The sequence below is a fragment of the Pygocentrus nattereri genome, chromosome 8 (genome assembly GCF_015220715.1).
Source record: "Pygocentrus nattereri isolate fPygNat1 chromosome 8, fPygNat1.pri, whole genome shotgun sequence".
NCBI classification, from domain to species: domain Eukaryota; kingdom Metazoa; phylum Chordata; class Actinopteri; order Characiformes; family Serrasalmidae; genus Pygocentrus; species Pygocentrus nattereri.
In genome coordinates this window covers 31,902,115-31,924,326 of record NC_051218.1, presented here as the reverse complement: position 1 = coordinate 31,924,326, position 22,212 = coordinate 31,902,115, and the positions used below count along the sequence as shown (strand labels likewise).

At 38.8% G+C, this 22,212-nt stretch overlaps 1 protein-coding gene across 3 annotated transcripts in view; it reads right to left on the bottom strand.

Annotated features, from left to right (window-relative positions):
• Positions 1 to 22,212, bottom strand: part of si:dkey-237h12.3 (teneurin-3) — a 306,416-nt gene that overhangs the window by 13,769 nt on the left and 270,435 nt on the right. For all 3 annotated transcript variants that reach the window (XM_017693371.2, XM_017693372.2, XM_017693373.2), the window contains 4 exons: positions 13,915 to 14,164; positions 12,191 to 12,211; positions 9,661 to 9,893; positions 1,670 to 1,824 (listed from right to left, as the gene is read on the bottom strand). In XM_017693371.2, the coding sequence (XP_017548860.1) occupies positions 1,670 to 1,824; positions 9,661 to 9,893; positions 12,191 to 12,211; positions 13,915 to 14,164 (659 nt within the window). The remainder of the gene's footprint in view (positions 1 to 1,669; positions 1,825 to 9,660; positions 9,894 to 12,190; positions 12,212 to 13,914; positions 14,165 to 22,212) is intronic.

The window sequence follows — 22,212 nt, the reverse complement described above, 5'->3', positions numbered from 1 at the left end:
TTTATTGAGGAAAATCATCCAATATTACATATTTATGAGTGGCAAAAGTATGTGAACCTTTGCTTTCAGTATCTGGTGTGACCCCCCTGTGCAGCAATAACTGCAACTAAACGTTTCAGGTAACTGTTGATCAGTCCTGCATGCCAGCTTGGTGGAATTTTAGCCCATTCCTCCGTACAGAACAGCTTCAACTCTGGGATGTTGGTGGGTTTCCTCACATTAACTGCTCGCTTCAGGTCCTTCCACAACATTTTGTTGGGATTAAAGTCAGGACTTTGACTTGGCCATTCCAAAACATTAACTTTATTCTTCTTTAAGCATTCTTTGGTAAAACGACTTGTGTGCTTAGGGTCGTTGTCTTGCTGCATGACCCACCTTATCTTGAGATTCAGTTCATAGACAGATGTCCTGACATTTTCCTTTAGAATGCTCTGATATACTTCAGAATTAATTGTTCCATCAATGATGGCAAGCCGTCCTGGCCCAGATGCAGCAAAACAGGCCTAAACCATCCCCACAGACCAAACCCACCACCATGTTTCTCAGATGGGATAAGGTTCTTATGCAGGAATGCAGTGTTTTCCTTTCTCCAAACATAATGCTTTTCATTTAAACCAAAAAGTTCTATTTTGGTCTCATCCGTCCACAAAACATACTTCCAATGGCCTTCTGGCTTGTCCATGTGATTTTTAGCAAACTGCAGACTAGCAGCAATGTTCTTTTTGGAGAGCAGGATTCTCCCTGCCATGCAGATCATTGTTGTTCAGTATTCTCCTGATGGTGGACTCATGAACATTAACATTAGCAAATGTGAGAGAGGCCTTCAGTTGCTTAGAAGTTACCCTGGGGTCCTTTATGACCTCACCGACTATTACACGCCTCGCTCTTGGAGTGATCTTTGTAGGTCGACCACTCCTGGGGAGGGAAACAATGGTCTTGAATTTCCTCCATTTGTACACAATCTGTCTGACTGTGGATTGGTGGAGTCCAAACTCTTTAGAGTTAGCTTTGTAACATTTTCCAGTCTGAAGAGCATCAACAACTCTTTTTCTGAGATCCTCAGAAATCTCCTTTGTTCAGGCCATGATGCACTTGCATAAACTTGTGTTGTGAAGAGCAGACTTTGATAGATCCCTGTACTTTAAATAAAACAGGGTGCCCACTCTCACCTGATTGTCATCCTATTGATTGAAATTCTAATTTCTCCTTCTCCTGACTCTAATTTCACCTTCAAATTAATTGCTAATCCTACAGGTTCACATACTTTTGCCACTCACAAATACACACACACACATATATATAAATATATATATATATATATATATGTGGAGCATTTTCCTCAATAAACAAATGACCAAGTGCAATATTTTTGTGTCATTTGTATAACTGGTTTCTCTTTATCTATTTTTAGGGCTTTAGTGAAAATGTGATGATGTTTTAGGTCATATTTATGCAGAAATATAGAAAATTCTAATGGGTTCACAAACTTTCAAGTACCACTGTATATGTATGTTTATTGAAGTTGTTTATCGACTGATATTCTAGTATATATGAGTGTTTATTGAAGTTGTTCACAGACTAATATCTCTTATTCTAGTGTATATGAGTGTTTATTGAGGTTGTTCATGACTAATAATTGTTTAAAGACCTTTGCCCCCACACATCGTACCTCTTGGATGTCCATTACTGCATCACAGTTGAGTGGTCTGGCTGAAGTGAGGTCGTTTGACCCCAGCAAAGTCGAAATGATGCCGTTCTGATCCACTTTGCGGATCACAGTGCCATCCACAAAGTAAATCAGGCCATTCTTATCCACAGTGATCCCTGTAAAGAGCAGAGAGGATAGAAAGAGACACACAGGTCAGACAGCTGTGCAGTCAGCCCGCCATGAAGAGGAGGGGGCGGGCGGGCAGGAGGGCATGGGAGGCGGCTACATGTGTCGTGTTTGGCTTCAAATTATTCAGGTCACTGCAGAAAGCATCACGCTCAATTATTCACATCCTGCCCTCCGCTGCTGAATTATTGCTCAAGGAAAAAGTGCAGTAGGATGTATCAGACCATCTTTGTGTGTCTCTTCCAGTTTTATCACTCTTTCTATCTTTGGGCAGGACATCTCATGAAAAACTGAGCATGAGAGAACAAACTCTTTATTAAACCAACAATTATGAATGCGGGAATTGCTATGATGACCGTTCCTTGTTAAATCTGTGCACGATGGGAGTGAAGTGATTTCTATCCCCACCCAAGCAAAGTGCACTAACGCACCTGCATCCCTCATGCTGCCTATGGGCACGTGTCGGCCAGCCTGTTTTAAAATTCTGTGTGTTTTTGCAGCAGGATTTGAAAAAATCAATATGTCATGAAGTTCTGTAGGATAAAAGCCACTGCCACTTCAGAGGCTGTTTCTAAATCATATTCTCCAATATCACATACATTCATATGCAGTACTGTGCAAAAGTCAGAGCCAATCTTCCATTCATTTAATTTCCTGTCAAAGCAGCCATTAAGTACAAGTTCTGCATTTTCCAGGAGATATTTTTGGGGAGACTAGATGTAAGAGAATCTGAAAAAATAAAGATGCTTTAGATCTGAAAAAAAAATCCACACGTGTTTCTGTCCATCCTTCCACTGTGAGAAGACAACTCAGTGTCATGGGTCTGAAAGGACGTGTAGCTGTCAAGAAGCCTCACTGAGAAAAGGAGTCTACATTGTTATTGGCATTACTTTGACGGAGATAGATACAAATTAAAATTCAAACCAACTTCTAATACTGAACTTTGGAGGGGTGTCTGCAGGTTTCTTTGAGAAACTGAAAGTGAGTCTCCTGTAAATAATGGAAGCTGTAATACAGGTAGATCATCTCTGAAATGATAACTTTACAAGAGAGGGCAAAAACGTTCTTTACTTTTAGTGTAAGTCTCACACACACACACATACACACTATCTAAGCTCCTTATCCTTCTGGGTCGCAGGAGATGCTGGGGCCTATCTAAGTGGTCATCAGGTGGAAGGCAGGAAACACTCCAGACAGCTTGCCACTCCATTGCATGGCTAGTGTAATTCAATGTGAAGATATTTTATTTCAAGTCATTTTATTGTAAATTGTAATAGAGCCTTGCTATCGGTCCATTCATCATGAAAGTTTCACCTGATGTAAAGAACAGCCTGTGTGTTCAAATGATGCAGGAAGCTAAAAAAAACAACAAAAATGGAGACACATGTTTTGTTTTGGACAGTGTTGGAAACTTTTATTTTCTAGTTTTCTTTTTGCTTGTTTTACTTTATTATTCACTGTTAGTGCTGAAGGGTTCTTTTAAGAAGTCACTTATGTTCTGTTCTTATGGTTTGAACAGTTACAACAAATTGTGTTTTATGACACTTTCTAAGGACAGGAACAGAACACTCAGTTTACGGCATTAATGTATTAATAGTATGTAATACTTTTACATCAGGATTCATGTCTCTTAGAACATTCACTCTCTTGAGGGCGGGTCTTTAGAATGGGTTTGAGCAAGAACTGTTTCTGTGAACTCCAGTCTCCAGATTCTCTTCCATGTCAAGACCAAAGATTTACATCAACAGTGACAATATTCAGTTGTTGAAGCCTGAAGGTAATGCTCTGTTAAATATTTCAGTTTTTTCTTTTTTTCTGACAAAAATTTACTTGTGTTTAATGACTGCTTCGACATGAAATTAAATAAATGAAATGGTGGTCTCTGAATTTTCCACACTACAAGCTATCATAAATATATAATAGTGGGTTCAGGCTTATTTAGCTTCTATAGCCTAGCTGTTTTGACAAAGTTGTAGAACTTCAACTAAATGTACAACCCCATCTCCAAAAAAGCTGGGATGCTGTGCAAAATGTAAGTAAAAATTGAATGCAATGATGTGCAAAGAATGTAAACCATATTTGTAAAGGAAAATGCCTCAAACATAAGATATCAAATGTTGAAACTGAGAAATTTGATTGTTTTTGAAAAATATATGTCCATTTTGTAATTGATGCCACCAACACATTCTAAAAAAGTTGGGATGGGTGCATGCTTACCACAGTGTTTCCTTACCTCTTCTGTAAGTGTTTGGGAACTGAGGAGTCCAATTACTGCAGTTTTGAAAAATAAATGTTTTCCCATTCTTGTTTGACATTGGATTTCAGCTGCTCAACAGTTCAGAGTCTCATTTGTTGTATTTTTCATTTAATAAAGCTCCAAATGTTATCAGTGGTCACAGGTCTATGCTGCTGGCAGGTCCGTTTAGCTCCCAGACGTTTTTAATATGGAGCAATGCTGTTGTATCACATGCAACATGTGCTTGGCATTGTCTTTCTGAAATAAGCAAGGCCTTCTCTGAAAAAGACACTGTCTGGATGCCAGCATATGTTGCCAAAACATATATATATTGCTGAGCATTAATGGTGCTTTCACAGATGTGCATGTCACCCATGTCATGTGCACTAATGCACTCCTATACCATCATGACCTGTACACTGTGCATTGAGAACAAGCTGTGTGGTCTTTAGCTCGGAGGACAGTGTCCAAGGTTTCCAAAAAGAATTTCAAATACTGGTTCATCGGACCACAGGACAATTTTCCACTTTACCTTAGCTAATTTTATATGAGCTTGGGCCCAGAGAAGGTAGCAGCATTTCTGGATCCTGTTTATGTATGGTTTCTTCTTAGCATTTCAGAGTTTTAACTTGCATTAATGAATGCAGTGATGAACTGATTTTATAGACAATGCTTTTCAGATGTGTTTCTGAGCCCATGCAGTGATTTCCACTACAGAATCATGTCTGTATTTAATGCAGTGCTGCCTGAGGGCCCAAAGGTAATGGTCAGCAAATACTGGTTTTCAGGCTTGTCTTTTGCATACATTTCTGCAGATTCTCTGGAACTTTTAATGCCATTATGTATAGTAGATTATGAAAAGCAAATGAGAGACATCATTCTTGAATTGTTGCACTATTTGCTTGTGCAGTTTTTCACAAAGTGATGAACCCCTCCCCATCTTTACTTCAGAAAGAATGCTCTTTTCATACACGATCATGTTACTGACCTGTTGCCAGTTAACCACCAGGTGTTTTTTTTTTTAGCATTATACAACTTTACCAGCCTTTTGTCGTCATCCAAACTTTTTTGGAGCATATTTTTGGCATCAAATTAAAAATGGGCATATATTTTTCAATAAACAATAACATTTCCCAGGTTCAACATTTGGTACGTTAATATTTGTCTCTGAAATATAGGGTTTATATGATTTGCACATCGTTGCATTTTTATGTACATTTTGCTCAGCATCCCAATTTTTTTGGAAATGGGTTGTACAAATGCAAATGTTTATTAACTAAATACACCAGTGATTTTGGTATTATTGCTATTTATATAGACCTTCAGTATACTACAACAGGAATATACAATAGGAAGTAATGTACTACATACATGACATTCTTTGTAAAAATCCTACAATCCAATCCTCCAAGCATGGTTTGGCATTTTTTAATGTCATGTATTGCCAAAATATAAATAAAGCATAGTTTAGCTTTTTAATGTAAAGCATTTAAAGTAAAATAAAACAGACTACCAAACAACTCATAATCTAAAAAATGCTGGAATGATTAATGTATGTTTTTGTTGGATATGCTCAACTATTCTGTGGTTATGAGCATAAATGATTGTTTTCAATTTACAGTAAGCTCTAGTTCTCTAGTTGTTTACAATAAGTAAACAACTGTCTCCTCAAAAAAAAAAAAAAAAAAAATGTAATAATTTGTCAGCATTTCTGATCTCAGACTTTGACAATTCAGAAACGTACAGTTATATAATAGCACGTTAAAGCCTGGGGTTGCAGTATGCTCTTTCATCTGCCTAAAAGGGAATATGGAGTGTGTCCATATCAAAGAATTCATCAAGAATTCATCTGATCAAAACTTATCTTATGCTGAAATGACCACTCTAGCAAGGCCGCTCTGTGATGAGAATTTCATATGTTGCATTTGATCTATTATTGTGCTATCCATAATTGTTATGTCTGGCACAGTTCACTGACTCAGTGTTGGGAATCCTCTTCTGTTCTGAGTTAGAATACATCTCAGTTATGGGCCAGTCAGGCTGATGTCAAGCTATGGTCAGTCGTACATCATTCAGCTATGTGTGTAAGGTGTGGTCAGTACTGTTATTTTGGGTCCTTAGAATAACGTTTATTTAGTTACAAGTAAACATCAATCCATTTTTTTCTTGGCTCTTTTTTTTATAATTATTTTTATCATTGTGCAATATTTAAAAAGCCCAGCTGCTCAGTACAGTGTCTGGATTTCATGAGTGAACCTTTCACTTTTACATTTGCATTAACAAATGTTAAGATAAGAGACAAAGTCTCTTGGGAGAGACAAAGATGCTGTATGTACAAAAAATGTAAAAACCCATGACACAAAGGTGACAAAACAAAGACCAAACTCTACTGAACAAATACTGAGAGATGTAAGAGAACAAGCAAGAACACCAAGCAAACACAAAGCACATAAACGTGGGTATAAATACACATAGAACAGACTAGAAACACCTGGGACTAATGAGAGGGTGGTGCTACAGACAACAGACAGGTGAGACAGATAACAATAAGGGATGGGGCAGGGAGGAGACAAAACAATAACAAAAGCAGCCAGAACAGAGAAAGACACGGACAGGACAAGACAGAATGTTACAGTTGATGTGTTTAAGCAGTGCTGGAAATTTGTGCTGGCTTTTCTTCAAGACATATGCAGATTTGGCCTTTTATACCCTTTCATTTACATGTACACTCTTATTCAAGCAACTTACAAAAATGTTCAAAGGGTGAATGCCAAAGCAACACAAAGTACCTGGAAATGCTGTAAGAAGCTATAATCTAATATGTATGTTTGTTATAGTGTGCAAGTACACAAAGTCTGACACCATAATGTGCTGTTCTATATTGTAACTTGCACTTGAAATGTATGACTCAATTAGCTGTGGAGGGGTTGGTGCTGCTTTCATATTTTAGCTCTTGAAAACTCATTTGGCATTTCTAAAGATCACACAGCATTTAGTTTAGTTTGCTGCTGGCACTAAAACTGACAAACTGATACACCCAACATAACAGTCCACACATTTCATATTTTAGAGGTTGTACAAAATTGTCATAATGGCCAAAAATGTAATAAGATTTTGCATTTAACTTGGTCAAAAACTGTAATAAAGCCCAACAATGCAATACATATGTCTTATAATGTAATTAGACTTTTACTTTGAATTTAACACTCTATTACATTATTAACAATTTGGTAACTTTCAGGTTGACCAAATTTGACTGATCTACTTTTTTAACCATAAATATAATTTGTTTCATCTGATACTTCACAAGACTGAATTACTTTGTCTAAACTATGCTTGTTATATTAATAATACTTATATTTTAGACTGTCTTACAAGAAATCATAAAAGTAGAGCTTTTTCTAAAAGAAAAGCAAACTCTTATGAGACTCTGATGCTCCTCTCATTGATTTCCAAGTACAGTAAAGAAGCACCGTAGGAGACCTCTGGTAACTACTCTCAAATCCTATTACATCATTCATTTTTATGATGATAATAGTAATGATCTCACAAAAATCTTCCATTTCCAATAAAACAATAAGACATTATATATTGTGAACCTAAAAACTTGGGGAAATTCCCAATAATGTAATAAGGCATTGTAAGTTTTATTACATGATCAGTTAAAACATTATATTACATTATTTGGGCAGATTATTGGATTTTATTGCATTTTTGACAGAGTTAAGTGCAAATTTTTATTACAAATTTGGGGTTTAATACATCACTGGGAAATTATTTCAGTCTCAAGTTGTACAGGGCTTTAGAGAAAGATGATGTCAGTGCTTTAAATTCAGGGTTTCAGTACTGTTAGTAAGGTGAGGTAAGAGCTCTAGAGCCCTGTATTGCCTAAATAATAGTTTGACCATGACCAAGATTCTGCTTGTAGTTCAAAGGAAAAACGAAACAGTCACTTTAATTTTTTTCCAGAATATTGTTAAAAGCTCATTTTGAAACTCTTTGAGCCCAAAAGTGCTTTAAAAACCTGAAAGACAACACAACAAGGGTATAAAATGTGTGGAATTATTCCCAGGGTAGAACGTTTAGCAGCTGTTCGCAGCTGTTTCTTGAACAAAATGGCAAGATCTAACCAGATTTCAACTTTCAACAGCTGTAAAGCTTGTTATTGCCAATTTTTGATGTACAATGGTGTATTAGGAAAGGAGGGCCATTAGTGGTCAGTGCTTTAGCTTTGGACTCTTCAAGGTTCAGTTAGTACTCTAGTACCTTTGAGTCCTGTTAGTGATATGACGTCAGGGTCAATGGGAGCCTGTAAGGTCTCACACATTCATGCCTTATGGGAGTCTATTAGCAAAATGTGTCAGCATCTATTTTTAGAGTCTTTGAGCAGATGTGCAATCTTCGGATGGGTGGTGGTGGTGGGGGTGGGGGGGTGGGGGTGTTGGCTGGGGACTGGAAAGATGGCTGAGATAAGGTGATTTTGTTCCCCAGTTCTAGGCTAGAAAGAAAGTTGATGCATCTGTCGGCAAAACTTCACGGTTCTAATTGCAAACAACTTTTGTTGTTTTGCATAATATCTTCAAAGGGCAACGGAAAGTTAATGCTTGTTAACTTGAACTTAAGTTGTTTCTATCTTGAGTCTCAATTTCTGTCTTTGGTACCACTTGCAGCTTAAGTATTCAGACATGATTTAGAGAATTCCGTATTTTTCCAGGTGAGGATAAATGCTACGTTCACATTACAAGCCTCATTACTCAAACCAGAATTTTGCTGAGATTTAATCTCTCTAACGTGATAATTCACACTCGTTTAGGTAAGTGACTCCAATCTGTTATTAATGTGTACAGACCGGCATCCTGAAATGACCCGCATGCGCATATCATAATTAATAACTTCGTGAATGAATGAATCACATGCGTCATGAACAGCAAACTAACCAGCAGTGCAGGCCTTCGCTGTGAATATAATTAGCTCTGAACAGCCCCCAGCTGCTCATTATTAGAGCGAAACGAAGATGAAAAAGAGTGCGATGTGTTACTTTTCCATCATTTACTGGCACTAACTTCAGAATTGTAGTGCTGCTGCTATGAGAACTCTGAATGATAATGCAAACATGTGCACAGTGGAAAAAAAAACAAAAAGAAAAACATATGAATTCAGATCTGAGCATTCACATTAAGGTCACAGGGCATGAATTGTACACTAATCCAATCTAGGACCACATATGAAAGCATCTTAGGTGGGATTTGTATGGACACATTGCTCTAAAAACATCAGATCTGTGTCACATTAAGTCAAAAAAATCAGATCTGTGCCACTTCAGCGTAGTAATATGAAGTTGCCAAGTATCATTTGCACCAAAATGTAATGAAATGGTAAGTTCATGTGTCCATTGCTAATTACTGATTTCATCACTTTGTAAAATCACATTAATTAGCTAGGTAGCTAACCCTGTCATTATTGGCTATGTGTATAGCACTGGTCATTTCTGTATCTGCTGATGTTAACTGAACAGTTAAATTGTTGTCTGTGAGTGAGGTGTGGTCAGTGCTTTGGTTTTGGACTCTGTATGGCTCAGTTGATGTTGTACCTTTGGGTCCTGTCAGTAGGGCTTCTGTAGCTGGACCTCCATCCCCACACTGAGTCTCGTCAAAAGGCAGGCAGTGGTCTCCTGTTCCTGCCACAATCTCCACATTCTGCTGGGGCTCTGCATTAGCCGAAAGCACCCGTGGCCTATAGATCCGCCTGGAGTTGGTGTCTGACACATACAACTGTCCAGTTACAGGATCCGTGGTTAGGTAGTACCGATGAGCTGGGTTATTACTGCAGGAATGAAGGAGAGAGAGCTGTGAGACTTGAGACAATTTCCAGTGTTGCGTGTGACAGAGCATAAACTATTTATACTACTATATAAACTAACTTTGTTGCAGAAATTTAGTCAGCAAGATTCAGACAGGGACAGAAATGTATTAAACTACACTGGTTCTGATAATTCTTTGGGGGTAATAGTCAGGCTCAGACAGAATTTTTCAAGTTTCAGATTGATTCTGACAATTATGATCGACTACAGTTGGGTTCAGACAGAATTTTGTGGAGCTACAGTTGAGTTCAGACAGAATTATGTGGGGCTACAGTCGGATTCAGACAGGATTTTGTAAGTCTAGAGTTGAATTCAGACAGAATTTTGCGGGGCTACAGTCGAATTCAGACACGATTTTGCAAGGCTATAGTTGAATTCAGACAGAATTTGCAGTGTCACAGTCAGGTTCAGACAGAATTTTGCAGTGTCACAGTCAAATTCAGACAGAATTTTGCAGTGTCACAGTCAGGTTCAGACAGAATTTTGCAGTGTCACAGTCAGGTTCAGACAGAATTTTGTTAGGTATAGTGAATTTTTGTTAGGCTACAGTTGGGTTCAGATGTAACAGGGAGCGAGGAGGCGGACGCATATGCTGAGATAAGTGATTTATTAGAGGCAAATCCAGGGTCGTGGTTGAAACAGTCCAGGGTCAATGAGCCAATACGGACAGATTGTGGGTCAGACATGACAAACTATAAACAGACTCAAGTAAACAAACATAGACCAATACATCGAACAAAGACTGGCAAACACTAAGGGCAAACACAGGGCTTAAATAACAAAGGGTAACGAGGGACAGGTGAACGCAATCAGGGGCGGAGTAACCAAACAGGGGGGAGGACTTAAACCTAAACAAACGCACATGGACAAACCAAAACAAAAAGGCACATGGAGTGGAAGGAGCCAATCGTGACATCAGACAGAATTTTGTGGAGCTACAGTCGAGTTCAGACAGAATTTTGTCAGGTAGAGTTGGGTTCATACAGAATTTTGAAAGCTTAAATTCAAGTCTGGATTCTATTCTTGCTGCTGTGCATTGTTTCAGGCAAAGAATATTCTCAGGCTACATTCGGGTCCAGTTCAATATTTTAGGCCTGATTAAATCTCTAACTTGTGGTCAAGCAGAAACTGTTTCAGAAATGAGATGTTTGACAGTGCAATTGGAGATGGCAGGTGAAATAACACAGTGATGAGAATATTAATGTTGCTAGAAAGTTCACACATCCACCGTCTGCTTTTTTTCTAGTGTTTTAAAACAGTGAGAGTTGCTGACAGACGAGGAGGAGGGAAATGTGTGAAGGGGAAATAAATCAGATGTGACTGGAACACATTCGATGAGGCAGTGATGACGCCTTGAAGACTGCCAAATCATTTCAGTCGTCCTGACTCCCATGAGAAGGTTCTCAGAAATGGAGCTGTGATATGCAGATCTTAATGACTGTCAACAGCTGATGGCATTTCATCAGGCCATGCTTATTTGCATTCATTAAACCCATCAGTGTGCTCGTCTCTGAGCGAGTTAGCGCAGCCCCTCCCTGAATGCCATTAACATCTAATGACCACAAGCAAAGATTTGGAATGCAGGACAATGTGTCCATCAGCAACCTTCTCAGGAAACAGATAAAGACTTTTTTTGTGGACAATTATTAAAGAATGTTTATAAGGGCATGTTCATACATTGTAGATTAATCCATAACCTGCAGCATTTTCTATCTGATCTGAAAAGTAGAAGAGATCCAACTCAATCCTGGGATCTGTTTCAGTCGGAGAACCAGAATGTGGTGCTAGAGCAGCATGAACGAAGATGCAACAATAAGGCAATCGGCAATTTTTGCCACATGACCTGAAGTCACCTTCTACTTTCTGATTGCTATCTTGAAGCAAACTGCTCAAGTTCCACATGCTGTTTGGCCATATGCCCATTCAGAATTAATTATCAGAATCATTTTTTTAGCCAAGTATTTTCTACATTTGCTCGGGAATGTGCTGTTGGCAAGACAGAAAATAGAACAAACACACAAAATACATAACATAAAAAATGAATGCTTATATATAAACAAGTACTTACGTGTTTATATATATATATCTTTCAACAGATGATGGTTGTTCACATTAGGGTATTAATGGGACTAAGCTACTCTATGACAGATGTTAAGTGCAATATCTACATCCCACAAGACATTATTTATTGAAAATCATAATTTCTAGTGCTTTATCAGTGCCATCTAAGCTGAAAGCTTATGAGTAAAGAATCGCTTACCTGTGTCTGAAATCTTTATTTCTTCATGCATCAAAAGGGAGAATATCGACAGTGTATAAACACAAGAGACAAAGAAGAAAAAGTGTCATCAGAGCACACAAGGACAGGCTTACTGCTTATAACATTCATTAATCAATTTGACAGTACACCCATACACTCAATCATGAGATCCATTCATGCAGCCTTTTACTGCTATCCTTTTTCTTTATGCATTATGCTTCATTCTTAACAGTCTCCCTGAAGCTCCAGCCTTCTGTGTGCTATGGTGCTAAAGCAAATAACTTTCTTTTCATGACTACAAGTAAGAGAGATTGGCTAAACAGGTAATGACTACAAAGAATTAGATGGAAAACTAGGAGACACAGTTGAGATAAATTACTGGACAGTTTGACTGTCTTTAGGAACCTTGTACAGAACATGATAAACGATTAACCTGGACAAAGAGAACCTGTGGCATGTTTTCTGGTCTTTCATTCAAACCCAAATATCTTTCCAATGATGACTCATTTCTCATTTCTAGGTGTGCTAAATGCATTAGTGTCCACACTCTTTATCCAATAATCCATAAAACTATCCATCTATAAATTCATCTAGTCTCTTGTTGATCCATTCATCCATCCATCCATCCATCCATTAATACATCTTCCCCATTCATGTGTTCATCTATCCGTCCATCCATTCACAGATGCATCAATCCATTGATCATCAACATTTTCATTTATCTATATATAGCTTCATGAATCAATTCATCAGTGTATGCATGAATTAATTTATCTTGATGCACCCAACATCAATCTGAATCCAATCAACCCATCCTGTCATTCATTCTTTAATACATCTATCACTTTATCCATCTATCCATCCATCCACCCAACATCCATCAATCCAAGAATCTATTTGTCCATCCATCCATGAGTTGACCTATCCATCCTTTCTTTTATGAATCCATTGATCAATCCAGCATCCATCTTTCCATTCATAAAAACACCAGTACATCCATCATCCATCCATCCATCCATCCATCCATCCATCCTCTCATTTATTCATCAGTCCATCCATCAATCCATAAATGTATCTCTATATCCAATGATTTATTGATTCATGCCCATCTCTGTCAACCAATTAACCCTTCCATGCATCCATCCATCCATCCATCCATCCATCCATCCATCCATCCATCCATCCATCCATCCAGTAATCACAGATCAATCCACCCAGCTATCAATTCAGCATTCATTTATCCACCCATGAGGTCATCTATACATCTATCTATCCGTTCATAACTCATGCATAACATGCATACATCTATCTATCCACTATGCGTATCCATAACGCTGCTAAATTAGAGTGATGAAATAATGCCCTCATGCTGAATGTTCTCCCTCATGCCTTCCTATTCATTCCTCTCTACCTCTGTGCACCTGCTGCACCATGACCTGAAATCTGTGATGCTGCTAACACTGCCTGTTATTTAGATATGTCTGATGTAATCCTACATGTAGTATCCTACATGTGAAGCATCATACATGTAGGCTGCTATCTGTCCCAGGCTAGGGCCACAAATCCAGTTCATCAATCAACTCACCAATCAATTCATGAAACCATCCATCCATCCATCCATCCATCCTTCCATCCATCTTTCCTTCCATCCATCCATCCATCCATCCATCCATCCATCCATCCATCCATCCATCCATATATCCATCCCTCTGCTGCACACTCACCTGAGCTCCATGACACTGCTAACATTGCCTGATGGATAAATCCGTCTGATGTAATTGAAGTCTCCTACATACAGGCTGCCGTCTCGGCCCCAGGCCAGGGCTACGGGAGCCAGCAGCTTGTTGCCCTCGGCCTGGGCATTACAGCTGGGGCACGAGATGCTCCTGCGCCGGCCATTTCCCATGATGGTGCTTATGACTGGAGGAAGCTGGGATAGGAACACATTTTCCCCATTGCCTTTATACAGGATCCCTAAGAGACAAGACACATCACAAGTCTGCTCAAGTCTGTTCAACAGCTGGGAGCAAGCAGCAGAAGTGCACCATGGGATTGACATAGATTGGTTAATTAAAAAGGCTCCTTAAGGTTTCTTGGCTTGGATGTTCAGCTAGAGGAAATATCTAGTCTTGAATTAGTAGTGGAACCTTTTAAAATGTCTTCACACTCACACATCTCATTTACAAAAATGGCTTATCCACAGAAAGAAAAGAAAAGCAGCTGAATTAAAAAAAAAAACACACAAAAAAAAAAAACAATAGGCTCACAACAATGTGTCAAGATCCCAGACTTAATGATTTTAGATGATGATTCATCTGATTAAATCATTTGAATGTTAATGAAAATAGAAAACAGTGATTAAAAAGGCAGATGCGTTCAAACAGTTTGAGCAGCAGCCAATCAACAGCGAGAATGTTGGCCATGTTGTTTCACATTTTCTAAAAGGAACACAAGATTTATAATCTCTGTTCATATTGAGCATGAATAGCAGATGCAATATCCAGAACTTCTCCACTACAGATCTTTCAGCTTCAGCCAATAATTTCCATTGCTGTGCATCATTCAAAAGCCCTTACATGATCTCTGCTTCTTCATGATTGATTGGTTTACCACAACAAATTGACATAAAAGATCAGTGTTAAGCAGAAGAATAGATGCTGACACTTCTTTAGAAACTTTTGAGGATGTTTTTACTCCTTAAAGTAACCTACATAGGTGAGGTAAGTGCCTGTTATCAGGGTAAACTTTTAGCATCTACCTTGCTATTGCTTTTCTTACACTTTCCCTGAAAAAATAATTAAAACATATATGTAATAATAAATATATAATTATTTATTATACAAATAAATACAAGTATGCTTGCATTGGACAATGTCACTTGGTTTTGAAATAGTTTATAAATGCAATAAAACACCAAATTTAAATGTCCCAAATTATTCAATTGTGACAAAACAAAAGCCTGAATGCTGTGAATTTTTTTAATGCAGTTTTCTCAGTTTGGAATTTTCAGACATGGTTAAATTTAAATAATGTCATAACTTTATTTTTAAACTCAAAAAGTAAGATTTATTTAAGAAAGTTCAATAGGTCAAAAAGTGTTCTACAGACAGCCACACAAATTATTGTATGTCATATTTAAGTACTGTATTAGTTGTTTGGAGAGTTGGGGTGAGGATAAATGCCTGGCCATTTCTATGAAAAACAAAAAAAAGTTTCATGGTCAACAGGGACTGAGAGGTACTGTGGCTATTTTCACCAACGTTTTATTTTGTTCAGCAGTGTCAGGCCTCAAAACAAAACAATAAAGCTGTCCCAAACGTGCAGTAGCATAGTATTTGTCCTCAAGTGACACAACACACCTGATGCTCACCCGAGAGGCGCCTGTGTTGCGGAACACTTTGGTCTCATCCAGGTATCACAGATTTAATGCATACTCGTGTCCTGAAAGTGTAATTTCCTGGAGATTCTGCGCGTACTGCATATAGTCTGCTGTGCTAAAACATTTTTCTGAAGCAGACGGGGATCAAGGTCCACCGTCCGAAAGAACACGTTTGATCATCTCCATTCACTTTAACGGCGCTTTCAGTCCGAGAGTGTGTGAAGAGCTCGGGTCATTACAGATAAATATTTCAGACCTGTGAAATTTTAACTTGTTTCTTTTTGGGGTTGGCTTCAAAGAGGAACTTCAAAGGGAAGTGGCATGCCCAGGGCCATCAATTATTCACAGGCAGCAACATGTTAGAGTTCCTCCATTCGCTCCACTCTATTAATCAGATCAATGACATCGCACTGAGCTGCTCTCCGATTGGCTGGCCGGCAGCCGTCCTGCACATGTAACTAACCGACTGGCTGTCTGAGGCCTGGCGCTCCCAATCTTTAACTGGGCTAAATGACTGTAGCAACAAGCTCTGAGTCTGTACAGCTGGAAATGTTTGGTCATAACTCGCGTGTTCCATCTGAGCCTCATTAAGCAGTCTGTCATCTCCTGTTGATTGCGCTTGACTTGCAGAATCGAGCGCCTTCCCGTTCCCTGGGATTTCGCTCAGTGTTTAAATGAGGCGAGAGTCCACCGCCGTGAGCTGAAGCTGGCGGGGGGCCAGAAACAAGTGCAAGAAAATTCAGTATGTGACTTTGATGCTCATTACTGAGAATACTACTAACAAAATAAAATAAAGATGGGCTACTTTATTAGGTCCAACTACTAAGGGAGGAGAAAAAAAACAACTGCTTCTTAGATGCACTGTGCTTCTGTCTTGAAATATTCAGAATCAATGAATCACACAACGTCAAATTTGAATTTTTCCCTACTGACAAACTCACGCAGCCTGCGTCTTTCTAAACACAGTTAAAAATAATGGTTTTTCAAGGGTTTTTTAGAAAAGAAGTGGTTCAATTTAGAACCTTGAACACTTACATACCTGTTTCCATGATTTAAGGGTTCTTTGCAACACGAAAGGGTTCTTCAGCTTGAAGGAGAATGAGCTGTATATGGTTCTATATAGGACCAAAAAAGGTTCTTCTACTGTCATGGGGTCATGAAGAACTCCTTTCGGTACTATTTGGTGCTCAGATTGATGACAAATGTGCCAAATATGGTTCTGTATACAACCCTTTGAAAGGGGTTGTATACAGAACCATATTCAGCACATTCTCCATCAATCTGAGGAACGCTTTCATGTAGCAAAGAATCTTTAAATCAACGAGTTCTGGTTCAGTGTTCATGGTTCTGTATAGAACTACAGGGAGATTCACTCAAAAGAGGCCCTGAATATTCTCTCTAATTCTCTCGAATATAACTCTCTCCAAGACAAAGCAATCTGAACCAAACAATGTGCAATATGCTCCTCAGTATATGGAGCTTAGAACAAGCCAGGATGCCACTGTGTTGGAGACTTTAAGTAGTAAAATTAAGTTAAGAATTCATTGTAAAGCTACAGCATACAAAGTAAAAAAATATGGTTTCCCAGATTGTCACATATAGTCTGAGGAAAACTCTCAGTATTTCTGTGTTTGTACTAATAAAGTAGCTCTACTTTATAATACAAAAATAGGGTTTTTTTATTACATTTTACATTTACGGCATTTGGCTGACGCTCTTATCCAGAGCGACTTACAATTTGATCATTTTACACAGGTAGGCCAAGGTGGTGTTAGGAGTCTTGCCCAAGGACCCTTATTGGTATAGTGTAGGGTGCTTGCCCTGGGATTGAACCCTAGTCTACAGTGTAGAAGGCAAAGGTGTTAACCACTACACTATCCAACCACCATTTTATGACTGAACACATATGCACACACCCATATTCGTGCTACACAACAGTTAAAAAATCCGCAATGTCTTTGTTAGCATTCAGCTTTTTTTAAGCAATAAGTCATGAGAGGCTATGTGGTTACTGTGGCTTTATCATCAGGAACAGGGCTCTTAGGCACAATGCAAAGCAGAGTAGGATAACATTTGGTCACCGATCATTGTATATTTTGGTCATTTCATGAACGTTTTAAACATTTTGTCATATAATAATGAGCATTTCATGATGTTATTTGCAAAAACCTTCACTTTATAAGAATTTTGGTCACTAATTAACCACCATGAATCTTATCAAACTATGTTGGAATTTAAATATTGACCCCTGCACCCCTACAGTACATGATGTAGTGGGACAAGGCCACTTAAACCACCTATTTTCCCAACCACTATAAAACACAGCTACTTCTGTCAGTCTTAGGCTAGGGTTTTCCAGTGGACAGTGATCTATTTTAATCGAATTGTGATAATTACACATACAACCAGTGATAGCTAATTTATTGATACGAGGATGTATAGGTATTAATATTAGATTAATGGGTGTGTAGAGAAAACTAGAGACAGCAGATTAATCGGATGAAGATATTGAAATTAGCTGAAACTCAGAAAAATCATTATTATTTTATGTTGTTATTTCATGGCGTTTGAGCACAGAACAAAATATTAACTCAGGTGTAGCAACTGACCTAGGTTTAGATAAAAAGTGTGGGACAGAGTAACACAGTCTAACCATATAGTTAAAGAAATGAGAGTGTAACCTTAGAATCTTGAACTTCAGAAGGAGCAGCAGTTTGAGTGTGTAAAACACAGAGAGGACAGGCTATTCAACATGCTAACGCAGTGAGCCAGTTACCAACACTTCTTCAAGATATCCGAGTGAATGAAAACAAGCAAACTGATCAAAGAGACGATGAACTGAGACATGGAACAAATATAAACTAGAAAGTAAAATCTGCTGATTTAAAGTGAATTTCGGGAGAGGGCTTCTTTTCATTTTTTGGCATTACATAGTTGTTCTTTCTCTCTCTGTCAGATCGTGTATTTGCTTGTCTTCCAGTTATACTCTGGTGGGCGGAGCTAAAGTGGGAAAAAGAGTTTTCACGCTCAATATGTACACACACACATCTTCTAACTCGCTTCTCCGTCTGGGTCGCGGGGGCTCTTGGAGCCTATCTCAGCTGGCATCGGGCAGAGCTCAATATATAATGAATACGCAATCTCTTTGCATGTCAGATCAAGTTTTCTCATAAAATAACTTTACAGAGATTTTTGAGTGTGATCAAAAGAACAAAGAAGCATGCAATATATATATCCATCCATCCATCCATCCATCCATTTTCTAAGCCGCTTCTCCGTCAGGGTCGTGGGGGGGTGCTGGAGCCTATCCCAGCAGTCTTCGGGCGGAAGGCAGGATACACCCTGGACAGGTCACCAGTCCATCGCAGGGCAGACAGACAGACACAGACAGTCACTCACACACTCACACCTAGGGGTAATGTAGCATGTCCAATTGGCCTGACTGCATGTCTTTGGACTGTGGGAGGAAACCGGAGAACCCGGAGGAAACCCACGCAGACACAACATTTTATGTCCATTTTACTATCAGGCTGTTAACATGTCTTAGTATGTGCTAATAGCTATATAATATAAACGAAAACACAGACTTACTTTACTCTGCTTTAAGCTTTAGCTCAGATATAGCCGATTTTCTTGCACCTCTGGTAGGTGCAGCAGGCACTATTTAAGGTGGGATGGGAAAATTCAAAGGAGAGGCTGGGTTCATCTACGTAACTTTTTAGTGTTTGACAGTTTCTTTACCAGCTGAAGTGATTATGAATGCAAATAAATCCATTTGTCTCCAAATTATTGATGTTTGTCTTAAATCCTTCTCTTTGCCTACTAGCTAGGGGAGGCTGTGACCAGCAGTCAGGGTGAATTAGCATTTAAACATTAACTCCAGTGTTTAAGACCATTTAGTGGTAAAACTGTGTCAGAATGCTCAGCAGAGCTTTATTTTACTGCAAAAAGGAGGAGTAATTTATTTTTACCTAAAAATTTTATTTTGCTTTGGAGCCACAACAGGGCAGTAAAAGAGTTACATGTTGCTGACCCCTGCTCTAGGAAAATAATTAAAATAAAAAAAAAATACAAATCATGAAAGCTCAACTCCACAATAATCTTAATTAATGAAACTCAATTGTAAGGAATCTTATTAATTCACCTCTGACAAGTCTTAATTAATTAACCTCCGACAATGCGGCAATGGAAACCATGTGTTGAGTCACACATTGATAGTTCAGCAGGGACAGAGTTATTTTTTCAGTTAGATTAAGAAAGGAAAGTCATTCAATTTGCTCTTGCAAAGGGCCCAAAGAATTTACGACAGCTGTTTGCCCCAAAAAGGTGGCGTTCTGAGGGTTCATTAAGTTGGACTGGTTATCAGTTGGGATCTGTTCCTCGAGCCGGGTGTCCTTCCCTGAGTGGAGATGAAATGTATGTGTGTATAGAGGGCAAGAAGGAAAGATTTTCTAAAGGTCATAAACTCAGTCTGCTTTCAGACTTTACTCTTGGCCTTTAAGAGTGTTTGCAAAGGTTCCATTAGCCTCTCAGCTCAGGGTGATCAGTGGTGCTATCATGGCCTTTCTTATCTCTGTTTTTGAGGCCAGGGGTCTTCCTCTGCAAGGCGAGGTGTGTGTGGTGTGTGTGCAGATGAGGAGGGCTGGGATAGTCTCTTTAGCACTCCGATAATTACCAGGCATCCTGTCCTCGACAAAAAGTGCACTACTTGACTATAGACGTTACACAGAAATTCCATAGCACACTATTTCTGGAAAATGAATGGCCTGACACTGGAATTCTGGCACAGAGTCAGAGAACTTTAATCTATGTAAATTGCAATGTTTAGAACGTATTAATTTAGTCACATATAAGTCATGTGGCGCTGTTAGCACACATGTTGCTTTAGTGTGCATTATTTAAAGGGAAAAAAAATAGCCATGAATGGATGTTTGCAATCAAATCTCTCAAAACAAGAGGGTAAAGTTTTTAAAAATACAAACTTTCATTAAAGATTTTAAGTATGTTTAAAAGTAAGTTTATATCTATAGCCTATATTGTGATGAAATATAGTATATATAATATACTATATTTCTAATGAACCCAGCTACATAACATTGACATAACCATTGTCCTGGAAGATGTTGTATGCTATGATGACTGTTGTAACACACTATGTTCAGTTATATAACAAGGTCCTGTTACTATTAGGGGTAGGTGTCACATCAGATGTCATAACGCTTGATGTCATTGGAGGCCAGAATACACTGCTATCACGATTGACCCCTGCCAGTCCTGTCCATGTGCGTTTGTTTTGATTTAGCCCCCTTGTTTCCTGACTCCGCCCGTGATTGTCTCCACCTGTTTTCTACCTGTCCCTCGTTTTCCATGTGTATTTAAGCCCTGTGTTTGCCCCTTGTGTTGGCTGGTCTTTGTTGGTGTTATCTGCTGTACTGGTCTATGTACTGTTGTTTTTCTGTTTGATTCTGGTCTGTCATGCCTGTCCTCCAATCTATCCGTGTTGGCTATGTGAACCTGGACCGTTACGACTATGACCCTGGATTTGCCCATAATAAATCTGGCTTATCTCTGCATATGCGTCCGCCTCCTCGCTCCCCGTCACAACTGCAAATATTAGCACGTGATATAATCTGTCATGATATAAAAAGTATGGTATCTATCATAAAAATGACCAGTAATGTTAAAATAACACTATTATTTTACTGAACAAAAGATCCTGACAGCATACTTTGAGACAGGTTATGTCGACAGAAGTACATCAAGATGCACCGACAATCGTTTTATAATCACATCTTGGTGACTTGAATTGAAATGTAATCATACTGAATTGTGAGGTGCGAAGACATTTCCACCCCTAAACACTGTTTTTACGCTCATTATGCATTTCATCAGCTCCACTTATCATAAAGGAGCACTTTAAAGTTCTACAACTACAGACTGTTTCTCTGCATAAATTGCTATGTGGAGTGGATCAAACACAGTAATGTTTCTGGAGCTTTTAATTGGTGACCATTGTTTCTGCCTTTTCATCTACAAGGAGGACCAATAATTTAGGAGTGTCTAATAGAGTGGAAAGTGAGTGGACACAGTGTTTAAAAACTCCAGTAAAACATTCACATCAGCACACCACACAATAACACACCACCACCTTGAAAGCAGTGCTGAGAATGATCCACCACAGTGGTCAGTAAGGGTAAATGTGATACTTATTCAGATGCACATATCGATCTACATAAGCAAACTCCACACAGAAAGGACCCTGGTTGCCCAGCCAGGGAATTGACCTCAGGCCCTTCTTAGCAGAACCTATTGCGCCACTGTGCCAGCCAAAATACACTGCTCAAAAAAATAAAGGGAACACTTAAACAACACAATATAACTCCAAGTAAAATCAAACTTCTGTGAAATCAAACTGTCCACTTAGGAAGCAACACTGATTGACAATCAATTTCACATGTTGTTGTGCAAATGGTATAGAGAACAAGTGGAAAACATTGGCAATTAGCAAGACACACTCAATAAAGGAGTGGTTCTGCAGGTGGGGACCAGAGACCACTTTCTCAGTACCTTTCTGCTTTCTGGCTGATGTTTTGGTCACTTTTGAATGTTGGTGGTGCTTTCACACTCGTGGTAGCATGAGACG